At 42.0% G+C, this 12,268-nt stretch overlaps 1 protein-coding gene across 1 annotated transcript in view; it reads right to left on the bottom strand.

The window, feature by feature from the left end:
* TPH2 (tryptophan hydroxylase 2) overlaps nucleotides 1–12,268 on the bottom strand; it is a gene marked incomplete at its 5' end in the record, with an annotated part of 114,842 nt that overhangs the window by 72,276 nt on the left and 30,298 nt on the right. The window contains one exon of the mRNA XM_019651764.1: nucleotides 754–950. Coding sequence (XP_019507309.1) covers nucleotides 754–950 — 197 coding nt within the window. The remainder of the gene's footprint in view (nucleotides 1–753; nucleotides 951–12,268) is intronic.

Below are 12,268 nucleotides of genomic sequence, written 5' to 3' on the forward strand. Positions count from 1 at the left end.
AGGGGAGGGGAGGGGAGGGGAGGAGGGAAAGATACAGATGTCAAGGTTGTAAAATGATGGGGACCTCAATTTGGATGGTGGCATTAGAATGGGAAGTAAAGAACAAGTTCACAATGGGTCACAAAGCTAGAAGTGACAATCCTTCTAATCCTTAGCTGAAAAATGGCCTTCAAATACATCCATGTCCTAATCCCCCGAACTTATGAATATGTTTCCTTATAAGGGAAAATGGACTTTGCAGATGTGATTAAGGATCTTGAGATGGGGAGACGATCCTGGATTATTCAGGTGGGGCTGATATAATCACAAGGATCCTTATAAGCGGGAAGCAGGAGAGTCAGAGTCAGAGAAGACGATATGACAATGGAAGCAAGAGTTTGGAGTAACATAAGGCAAGGGGCATGAGCCAAGGAATGCAGGTAGCCTTCTTGAAACTGAAAAAGGCAAGGAACCACGAACATTCAGAAGGAACACAACCCTGCCAAGTCCTCGATTTAGACTTCTGATCTCCAGAACTATAAGCTAATACATTTATGTTGTTTTAAGTCACTAAAAGTTTGTGGTAATGTGTAAACAGCTGATCCATCTCCTTGCTTCCTGAAGGCGGCCCCAGGTAACTGTAGGTTCAATGCTCCTCTTTTTAAATCAAAAGGAGTTTTTTCTTTTTGGAAAACAGGCCACTGCTGCAACATGTGTCCTTGGAAGGCAAACGAGGATGTTGGCCAGGAAAAGAGAGCCTGTGTGAAGCCTTACCTTTCAGAAACATGGAGATGTCTTCGAGTTGAGGCACGTTGTCCTCCCTGTAGCCACAGTATTTACTCAGCAGAGGGAAGTTTTTCAAATACTCCCGGCAAGCGTGAGTGGGATAGAGTTTGGAGAGCTCCCGGAACACAACACCCCAAGTTTTAGTTTCTTCCTCTGTGTACTCCACCCTGGGGATGGGCTGACCGCTAGGCAGAAGAGAAGACAAATGAGTGAATCTAGCTCTGGGTCACTGAGTTGAGTGTCTTCTCACCTTCATATCTATCACAAATCAGATTCTTACAAAGTGGGACACCTGAGTATCTAAGAGGATCCCATTAAGTATTTCTTTTTTTTTTTTTAGTGTATTTTTCCAGGACCCATCAGCTCCAGGTCAAGTAGTTGTTTCAATCTAGTTGTGGAGGGCGCAGCTCACAGTGGTCCATGAGGGGATTGAACTGGCAACCTTGTTGTTAAGAGCACCGCGCTCTAACCAACTGAGCTAACTGGTGACCCCTACATATTATTTTTTTAAAGTAAGTGCTGACCTTCTAAAGTTGTGTGTGTGTGTGTGTGTGTGTGTGTGTGTGTTCAGACTTCCCTAGAAATGATTTGATTAAGTTACATCTTCACACATCCTTATGGAAATTTGATGATTTATGTTCTTACTATGAGATCAGTAACAAGTAAGAGTTCTGGGTTGGAAAAAGCTGGGTTCGGTACAAAGCTATGCTCTGAGAGCCTTATCTGCAATTACCTGACAACAGTAATACATGGATATTGTCTCATGAAAATAAAATCACCTGTGGGTTCTCTTTGTCCCTTGTGGGGCATTCACCCCAATCTGTAACCTTGAGACTATTTGTTCAGTGAACAAAATGTCTGGGAAATAGTAAAAGATTACACTGAGTTTAAAACTGAGAGTTTTGCAAACTGCAGAAAAGGAACATTTATTACACGTCATGCTAAGAGGCGCACACATTAAGCCCTCTCAGTTTAGGAGAGGGGTCTGCAAACTTTTTCTGTAAAGTGCCAGAAAGTAAATATTTTAGGCTCGTGAGCCATACAGTCTCTGTGACAACTGTTCAATTCTGACACTGTACCTTGAAGGCAGCCATGGACAATATATAAACAAATAAACATAGCAGCTATGTTCCAATAAAACTTTCTTTACAAAAACAGACAGTGTGCTGGGTTTGGCCCCTGAGCAGCAGTGTGCTGGCGCCTGGTTTAGACTATTGAAAGGTGGCCCTGGACTGGAGTGATCAGGGAGAGATTCCTGGAGGAGACACAATGTAAGCTGGGCCTCGTTGGCCAGGTATGATCTGCAAGTTCCCAGGCAGAAAGAAAGGTGAGAAAAAAACGCTGTTCTAAAAGCAGGCAGCAGCCATGAGCAGGGAGCAGAAGTCCTGATGCAACCTGGGACCAGTAGACAGAAGGGAACAGGGACATGTGCTTTTGCAAACTATTGCTTGAGGGACCCAGAATCTGAATTTAGCCTCTGATTCAAATACCTATTTGGAAAGTGATATTCGGGTTTGAGAAAACCTCTCGTGACATCCTCAGCAGCCACGTGCAGCACTCCCCTTTGCCTACCCTGGCCACTCATCAGAAATTCTGCCCCTGTGGTCACACATATACACACACAGCATATGGAAGTCCAAATACATACACATACAACTAGGAATGCTGCCCTGGCCATCTAAGTAACCCAGCCTGTAGCCGCAGCCACCAGGGGAGCCCAGGCACCGGCAGTAACTGCCACTTGGGATTGTTGCCACTGAAGTGCACCTTCCACAGCTGGGGCCATTCCGGAGCTCCCCCTGAGGCAGTAAACCCGGGAAGGAGGATGAGAGCAATTGCAAGAGTAGGCTAGCCAACAGATCTCCCGCTCCCAACCCTCCACATACCTCAGTGGTCATGCCAAAATGCTTTCTGTTTCAAGTTCAGGTCCAAATGTGGTTCCCACTGCCCCAAATTATTATTTTTTAATTAACTGCAGCACATGAGGGAGGGGGGAATAACACACATGGAATAAAGAATCAGAACTTAACATTTGCTTTCTCTAAGTACCAAGGCCATAGGGCTTATACAAACCAAATGAGAGCAAGGTTAGCATTGTTTAAATTGGGCTGTTGATAACAAATTAAAAAAAAAAAACGACAACCTGACATATAGTTGCTGAGAAGATGAAGACTGCTAACACTTGGCACCTGTGATGAATTTAGAATGAAAGCTTGAAATGGAAAGACAAAAATAGAAAGGACATAAAAAAATAAATATATAAATGGTCAGCCTCCAGTTCCAGAAAATTCAAAGAAATCAATGTGAGCCAGGTAAGCCAATAAAACTAATAAGGGCTGTGCCCCGTCAGAAGGTAGAAAAGTGATGAGGCTGAAACAATAAGTGAAATATTGAGCAGCCATTTGAAAAGAATCGTGAGGTCAAACTTTTCCCTTCAGGATCAATCTGCAAACATGCAGCATTTCAAACCGGAGCTGAATGTAGGCAGCAGGAAGCGGCAGAAGGAAAACAAGTGTGAGTCAGGGTGGAAAGAAAGCACTACATAGTGCTGGTTCTTAGTCATGGATGCACAGTGTCACAATCTTGGTAATGTGGGCGGTAATGTATATTCTCATTTGTTTCCGCTTGTCCGTCCCACCTGAGTAACTCACTGGCCTGCTCTTTGAGTTAATGGCCCCGGCAGTATCATACTCCTACCTTGATCGATCGCCGGTAAGTCTAACTCCAATCAGATCAAGGGATTTCTCACACCGCTCTAACCCAGCTGCCACTCCCCCACCCCCATAACTCTTTAAGGTAAAAGTTTAAAAATCAGCTTTACCACAAAGTAAAAACGAGTTTTATCCATTTCATTTCTATTTAAAATATTCAAATACAGAAAAAGTAAGATTTTTCCCAGTTGTTGTTTTTTGGGTTTTTTTTGTAGTTAATACAGGTATATACTGGTAGCTCATCTTTGAGAGCTTACTATGGTGGCAAACGCTTTCTAAGGTTGTTTTTACATGATTTAACCCATTTGAGTCTCACAACAACTCCATGAGGTGGACACTATTATTATCCCCATTTTACAAGATGAGGAAATTGAGGCTCAGAGAGATTAAGCCATTTGCCCAAAATTATGGCGCTATCATCTAAGTTAATTAGTATATACCAACAAAATAAAAAATTTATTCCAGACACTAACCTATTTTCACATGCCAAACTAAAATAAGGTTTATAGGTATGTGCATTCATTCATACAAAGAAAATCTCATAGACAATCACATGTAAACATGATGCTGGCATGTATTTGTAGATCACATACTTCTGTAGATACTTTCATATCCATTCACTCATTTACCCTCCTCAGTAAGAGAGGGATGTTAGTTCTGGTTTCCTCAACAAAATGAACATGTGCTTGGGGAACAGGAATGCAGGGGCAGCCATGTGTTTTTTCAAAACTTTGAAATTTGACATTTGGAAAAATAAAAATCATAGTCATGGGAAAAATGCATTGTACTCCTTTGTACTTATGGGTTGGTGGGTTTCTTGTGAAGTATATACAAGAAGGATGACAGAGGGGTGTCCTGATCTTTTGAGGGCCCAGAATATATACCCATATATTGTTATGCATCTACCTATGCCTACATGTTATAATGTGCACATTACAGATGTCATATTCATATTTCAGCATCATAAAACTCTCTTCTGACCCCAAACTAAAGTCACTTAAGTACTCCACATTCTAGAAAAATCCCCCAGCAATTGCAGCCAGCCATCTCCCTGCAGGTCATGTTAAGTGGCAGCAAAAATGGCCCTACCACCAACAAACTCAAACTCCTCTCGTACCACCCTCCCCACCCAGTCTAACAGGGAACAAGAGATGCACAGGATTGTGGGGAGGCCAGGGTTCAGGGAAAGGGCAGGTTCTTTCCCCATCTCTAAGTGAGGAGGGCAGGCTCTGCCATGAGACTCATCTATAAGCACTGAGGATGCCCATGAGAAGTGGGGTCTGGCATCTTGCTTCCCAGCTGGACCCTTGCTGAGCAGCAGGAGTACAGATGCTCCCTGGAGTTGCCAGCAGCAAGGAACAGAAACAGACAGTCCTGGGAGAGGATCTGAAAGCCTAGGAGTATGACACACGTGGGGGAGAAGAGGGGACCCTCGCCATGTATCCTCTGAAATTTGAGGTTCACATGATCATGGAGCCTGATGCCCAGCGAAACATAAAGAATTCCATGGGACCCAACGAAGTCTGCCTGGGAGGAAGATGGCGAAGGCCCACCCCTCCAGTTCTGCTCAATTCTCAGGAGGCAGAAGAACGTTCCAGTGGTTCCTATCACACCTGGTGAGGAAGCCTTGAAGCACAGGTGCGTGAGGAGGGCCCAAGTCATGGCGTCCCCAACCTGGACAAGGGGTTGGTGGTATAACCACTAATAAAACCAAAGGGGGGCAGGGAGCATCTCTGCAGGGGTGGGGGTGAAGGCAATGGTCCTACCCCAAGAAGAACACACAGAACACTATGCAGAAACTATTTCAACAGAGACCACCCCATCGGAAAGAACCTGTCTGAACCAGGGTGAGTGTGACCTGAGGCCTGCCCACCTTTGACTATCTAACAGTCCAGTAAAAAGCCCTCAGCCTGCTGCTTCCCTCCTCTTAGCCCCAGCTCCAGAGGAACTAGGTTCTAGAAGAGGGAAGGAAAATTATCTCATTACTAGAACGCGCACACCCACAAAGGCACACACACTCTACAAATAACTGAGGGGGAGAGAGGATACACTGTGAATCAAGTTGAGATTAATCTTCTTTTTAAATGAACTGGACTGTATCTTAAATACTATAATGAGACTATACTAATACAAATGGGACTATACTAATAATTGAAAATGACAGGAAATTAGACGTTGCTAAGGAACTAGCTTCCCAGCAGGAACATAGGCTCCGACACAATACAGTTGAAAAGAGTGAGTGGAGAAAATAAAGCCATTTTATGCAGGTATAAACCCCAACAAGATGCGACTCCTCAATAAACTAATTACCTATAAACATTATCAGGAGATCTCTAAGGAGTTCCGCCATTTATACGGAATTAGTTGGGATCCGGAATTCTCAACAACCACCAAAATTATTATTCACAGATTCCTAATTCACTGGAGAAGAACAGACGTCACTGTCAGTAGTTTCCAATTCACTGCGGATTCTGCCCTCTTGTCAAAGAATGCTAAGGCTTTATAAGGGAACTAAGGGGACCAGTGCTCAGTGCAGACATGCTAGGAAAAGGACTAAAATGGTCACCGTGGGGATTTAGGCCTGACAAAGGGAAAATCTCCTGTGCCCGATATCACTCAGGGATGACTAAGAACTTGCTTTGAAAATACTGAAGGCTGTGGGAGGCATCTTTCTGCGTGTGAGTTTAAATCCCATTCTTCTTAAAGGCAGGGGGATGATTCTTAGACACCTGCCTCGTCCCTGCAGAGAGGAGAAAGTGGAAAGTGCACACACAAACCTAATCGGGGGCAGGTACACAGATACAATTATTCTGTGTAAGTCCAGAGTTTGTTAGAGCAAAGTTGTTTAACAAACACACTTTTGACACTGAAATCCGGGGACATGTACCCGACTGAGGCTGAAATGGTGGGAGTTCTTTCTACAGCCAGATGAATAAGCAACAAGGCTTTCGTTTTATTTAAGTATGTGTTTGATCTTTCCTCCAGCAGGTCCAACAGCAAGGTGTATTCTTTTTAATTTGGAGAATTGGAAAATATTTGATTATGGTGCTATTATACATCCTGGCTGCCTCCTGGAGTCCTTGCTGCCAGAATTCCTAATGTGAGATACAGTTTCTCAGCTTGTGTTATCTTTAGAGAAACTCTAGTGTTAGGGAGCAAGTCACTTCCTCAGTAGAGGAAGATCTGACAAGCTGCAATTGATAGTTTTTACATCAGGACGGCAAGACCGGCTGAAATACAACGTAGATTGTGTTCTTTGAAAGCTGGATTTCCTCAGTGGCAGGGACTAAACAGAGCAGAAGATAAACAGAGAATTGGTTAAGGGGATGAGTGAATCTGATAGAAATAGTTAGAGACGAACTCATTTTCTGTTTTATTTCATTATATGTTCCTCAGGGCAGGAGATGCCTCACTTATTCAAGAGCTATTTATCTGCCTGGAATAGACTGTCCGGTTCAGCTCTGCCTCATCTTTTCTCTCCTTCCCCACCTTAGATGGTTCTCACTTTAGTGACACTTCCACCTGGTAGTTGCAGAAGGGAAGTTAGAAGAGGTGAATGTAAAAGTCCATCAATCTTGCAACTCGATAGCAATTAGCAGCTCCTCTAAGGGTTTGGATAGGGCCTTTGGGGAAAGATTATGGGAACAGGAAGGCAGGAGGTCTCTATCTTTGTTCTTTCTTGACTTGTGAGATGCATGTGCTGTACTCCTCAATGAGCAGACCCTGAATGCTGCATCATTCCCAGGGAGCTATCTCATTCATCCTCTTTCCTTCCCATCAAGAAAGTACATAAGAATATACAAGAGTGAGATTGACATTATTCTAATATTATTATAGAATGATCTTGATTTTTATCTAATGTAATTTTCTTTGAAAAAAACATTCATCATTCAAAAAAAGTTACTATTATTTGTTACCAAGCATTTGTTACACTTCTCACAACTGAGCTGACACAACAATGTGTAGAAATTTCAATCAGTACTTATGATTCACTGTAATGTCACCTAGTACTATGCTGGTTGGTACCTTCATGAAATAGTACCACCTGCAGCCAGGCAACTCCTGAGTAGAGCCATATAGTCAGTGAGTGTTCAACAGGAAAAAAAAATTTCTAAGTGGAGTGGATGGATTCCATTATAGTTACACCAGAAAGCAAATACATTTTTTTCTACTGATTTCAAAGAGTCCATGAGAAAATTGTAAGGCTCCTACATTTGATAAAATTACACTTCAGAATTCAGACCATAAAAAACAATAACTTTATGATAAAATACTATCAGTAATATCAAGGGGGAAAAAAACAAGAAGTAAAATTTCCAAAAACATTACTCTGCTAAATCTATCCCCCCGCTACAATGTACGCTTCTTGAAGGCAGGGATTTTTATTTGCTTTGTTCATTTTTATATCTCTGCCCCTCAGAGAAGAGCCTGGAATTTATAGGTGTTCAATAAATAATATTTGTTGAATAAGTAATCAGGCTAACCAATCAGGCTAAAACAAGCCACAAATTGAGAGGTTGAGAAAAATTATAGTTGTGAATCAGAAAGTCTGACAAATACGTATATGTCTTACCTCCTCCCTGCCTCAATATAGTTTAATTGCTATGGAAAAAGCAACTCCAAACACTTTGAGATTTTGAAAAGTTTTCTGATAGCTTCAATTACCCCTGTGTACTACTTACTTTACACGTAAAGATTTCTTTCTTAAAAATTTTCTCAACTTAAGTTTCCTTGGCATTGTCCCCTATCACACTTGTAGCCAACATTTTTACCAGGAAAGAAAGCAGCATATATACATCCCAAGGATCATAAAAGCCAAACTTAACTAAACACAGACATGTTTCCTTGGCTGGACATCTTAATGAATGAACTTTCAAAGATATTTTCAAAGCCATAGGGCACAAGGATTGAATGCTCTTTTTCAAAAAGGACCACTACGATGACTTAACCACCTGAGTTATACCAAGATTTCAAATCATTTGAGCTGTCTGACATAAAGTGTCTGGATGAGGGTTCATTTGCTGGGGAGACTGGGCGGCCTAAGCCTACTAAATACACCATAGAGTAAACATCAAGGCACAAACTCATTTTCGGCTAGTCCCCTAGGCCAGTCAGGTAAAGAGCATTGGTGATGACATATTTTATTTGATTTTGCAAATGAATTTTGTGCACATGAATTTTTGTAAATGAGTCTATGGGCCCTAAGGAACTTTCAGATGGTAGCAAGCAAAAACGTTTGTTTTGTCCCTATTGTTAATATCAGTGCTGCCTTTATAAGAGACATAATGAAAATAAACTAGGGCACCCAGGGAGCCTCAGGGAGACAGGAGATTTAACTCCTGGAAATTATTTGTTCTTATGTGTTCTGTGCCCCAGGAGAGGGCTTCCTACCATTTTCTCACCTTGCAGGAAGCCATCTTCACATTCCAGAGGAGTGATTTGCTTCTGCCAAAACTACCATGAAATTAAATATCAACAGCAACAATGGGTCTAACATCCATCGATATGTGCATGCTCAACATATTTAAGGAAGTGGAACTCAAAGAAGGCAATCCAAAAAAAGAGGTAAAATTCAATAGCAGTCAACAATCTCAGGCCACTGGGAGGAAGGCCTCCTAGAGCTTCCCTTTCAATCCCATACATCTTGAATTTTGACCAACAGGGACCGAATGTTGGTAAATACTGGGCCCCACATCTTTCAGCAGTGGGTGAAGTAATGCAGTTACCCTACAGTTCATGGCCCTAATAATAGCATCCATTCATCCGTTCATCCATTGAAGTGTAACAACAATATATAAATAATAGTACGTGACATGGGGTATGTCATATGATGCTCACTTTATAGGGTGATTAAATGACTGTTAGTGTCTCCATTTTATGGCTGAGGAAACTGAAGCCTAGTGACCTAGTAATCTGTCCAAAATCCATCAGCTAGTAAGTAGCATAGCTGGGACTGATTCAAGAAGGCTAGTTCTAGAGATCCCACTCTTAACCAGTGCACTTCACTGCAAAGTATTGAATACCTACTATGAATCCTGCATTGAGTTCGGCCTCTGTTCCCTCATCTGAAACTAATTTCTCTCATTGGAAACTGAGGGAAATAAGACAGCCATACAACACTGAGAGGATCAAATGACACATCAGCTGTAAAGCCCCTGGGCCAATGCCTAGTACCTAATAGGTACTCAATATAGTTGCTTTCCTTTCTCCAGATGTATAGAAATGAATAAAATTTCATCACTTCCCTGCACGGCCGGAAGTAGGTCTGAAGATGACAAAACAACACTCTTCCCTATAAATCCATTTACCTCTTGGACAGGACTTGTGGAAGTAATTTTAATCCTTCATGTTCGTGGAAATCATTTTAAAGTAAAAATACTCATACCTCATTCCCTGTAAAACACGTTAGAACTTGGCGCAACTTTCTGGCCTTGTCAGTAATACCGGGCCGTACTGTGTTAATGTTTTCCATAACTGTGGGGGCCATGCTATAATCAGACCATATCCTACTGAGGCATTCATATACATCAAAAAAAACCCACCAAGCCTCAAAAATGAGAAGGAGAAACATTTTCTAAATCAATTTTCCCTTTTGTTTTTCTTTGCAACTCTCAGGCTCCCTTCCTTTCAGCCATTGAGCTGAAAAGTTCAGATAGTAAGAAACATTTGGCATGAAAATGATACTCCCAAATGATGTCTTTTAAATACTCACAAGAACTGTGAGTTTCATATATGCTGAGAATTCAATATAGAGCAGAATAACTTTTTAAAAACCCAAGTCATTTAACTCTGTTGCTCTTGTTTTCAACCTGTGTATACCACCTATGTCAAGGGGAAGTTGCTGTGCAGATTTTTTTAAAACAGAACGAAAGGGTGTGTCCTCTTGGGAAGAGAAAGCTATTTAGATTCTATAAGGAAGGCACTCTTAGAAACCCCTAATGCGACCTTCCTCAGAAGCTATTCTAGTCATCTGGGAAATGACACCCGTACTACAAATATTTGCTTTTGTTCTACTTTTCAATTTACCGCTCCATTTCAGAGAAATTAAAACATCAACAACTGGTGTTTATGCAGGAGTCACAAAGTACCCAAACAGCCACATACATCGCAGTTTCATTCAAAACCTGGGAAAGCAAATCAATAGAGGATAATGAAATAGGATAAAATTAGCTCAGTCGGAAAGGAAACATATTGGCCTTCTAAGGTGACTCTTCTCAAACAGGCAGAGAAGATAAAAAATTAAAGCTTGGTCCCATATCACATTAGAGCCCACAATTCATCAAGGTGACCATCTGCCAATGAAACTGATGAGAAAAATGTCATTAAGGATGACAATTTCCAACCCCCAGTTAAGTTTGGTTTCCCTGTTAAGAAAGCCGAACTTTTCCCTTTCGTTCTTCCTCTACCTTCTATTTGTTTTGTTTCCAATTAAGACTCGCCTATCTAAAACTAGGTAATATAGCACTTACAACTCCTGTTAGTAATGTATTTCTTTAAGCTACATTCTGAAACCAAGCAGGATCCATAAATCATGCCTCTTCTCGCATGAAATGAGAAATGCTAAGGTCAATGGAAATTTCTGGAAAGGTGGAGAGGTGGAGCCACCCCAGTTATTTTTCTGCACATTGCAATAATTGCAAATGCCTCCTAGGAAAAACTCAGCATTGGTAATCCTCTAGCTCAAACAAAAGCTAAATCGTCACAGCTACCTGAGAGTAGGGAAACCCCAACATGTACAGTACTGGTGACAAGAGAAAAATTCTGGGACGTCCTACATTAAATTGCAGTGGTCCAGAGAGTGAGAGAAAGAGACAAGAATAGTTAACCAGTTAATAGCTGTGGGCCAACTAACAAAAGACGGCTCACATGCCTGAACGTAGGTTGGAGCTCTGACTCAACTTCCAGGAGTCTATTAGCCGACCAGAAATGCCACCGCCTCCTCCATATACATGAACAGTCAGTACAGTTGCCTGTAACCATCAAAAGTAGTACATGTTTCTTCCTTGCAGTTTGTGCACCTATCCTAGAACTGCCCCACTTCGCCTTTTCCTGCCCTCCGTATCCAAAAGCAAGTAAATTCTTTTCAAAACAACCTACATCTTTCTTCCCCAAAACATAATGTATAAAAGCACCTGTTGACTCTAGGACAGCGGACATGTTGCCTGCTCTGTCTAGCCCTGCTGCTTGCTCATGGTTTAGACTTCACGGCCCAGGACTTGGTTCTTTTCTGGCTAGCATATGGCTCAACAAGCCCTTTCTTTCAGAGTAGCTTTCTGCCATGGATGTGTTTTTGTTTAACACAGGCATTGGGAGGTAAAAGGCAGAGCAGCAAACAGCTCTACCCAGTATCTGCCAAACACTTCTACTCAAGGGAGCCCACCTTTGTCTCTGATCATCCATTTCTTTCCTTTTGTTTGTAAACGTGTGGCTGACTCCTACTATGTCATCCAGCAAAAGATGAAACTGAGAAGACCTCCTGAAAAGTGAGGTGCTGGCTTGAAAGCCCAATATGTTTATTCCAAGGTACATCCATTCCATAAGTATGTATCTATTCAGCATCTTAAAATGCATAGCATATGACTGAGTCTCAGTCTCAGAGGGCTGCATTTTAACAACATGTGGTATTTGGGGCTGTGGGTAGGGGAAGGAGGGTGGCAAAGAAATGCCCTTCTCTGCTTTGATGGGGAAAGGAGGTTAGAAGCATCACCACTCCATGTTGACCGAGAGAATCCCCTCTTCTCTCTCTCTCTCTCTCTCTCTCTCTCTCTCTCTCTCTCTCTCTCTCTCTCTCT

The sequence above is a fragment of the Hipposideros armiger genome, unplaced genomic scaffold (assembly GCF_001890085.2).
Source record: "Hipposideros armiger isolate ML-2016 unplaced genomic scaffold, ASM189008v1 scaffold_166, whole genome shotgun sequence".
NCBI classification, from domain to species: domain Eukaryota; kingdom Metazoa; phylum Chordata; class Mammalia; order Chiroptera; family Hipposideridae; genus Hipposideros; species Hipposideros armiger.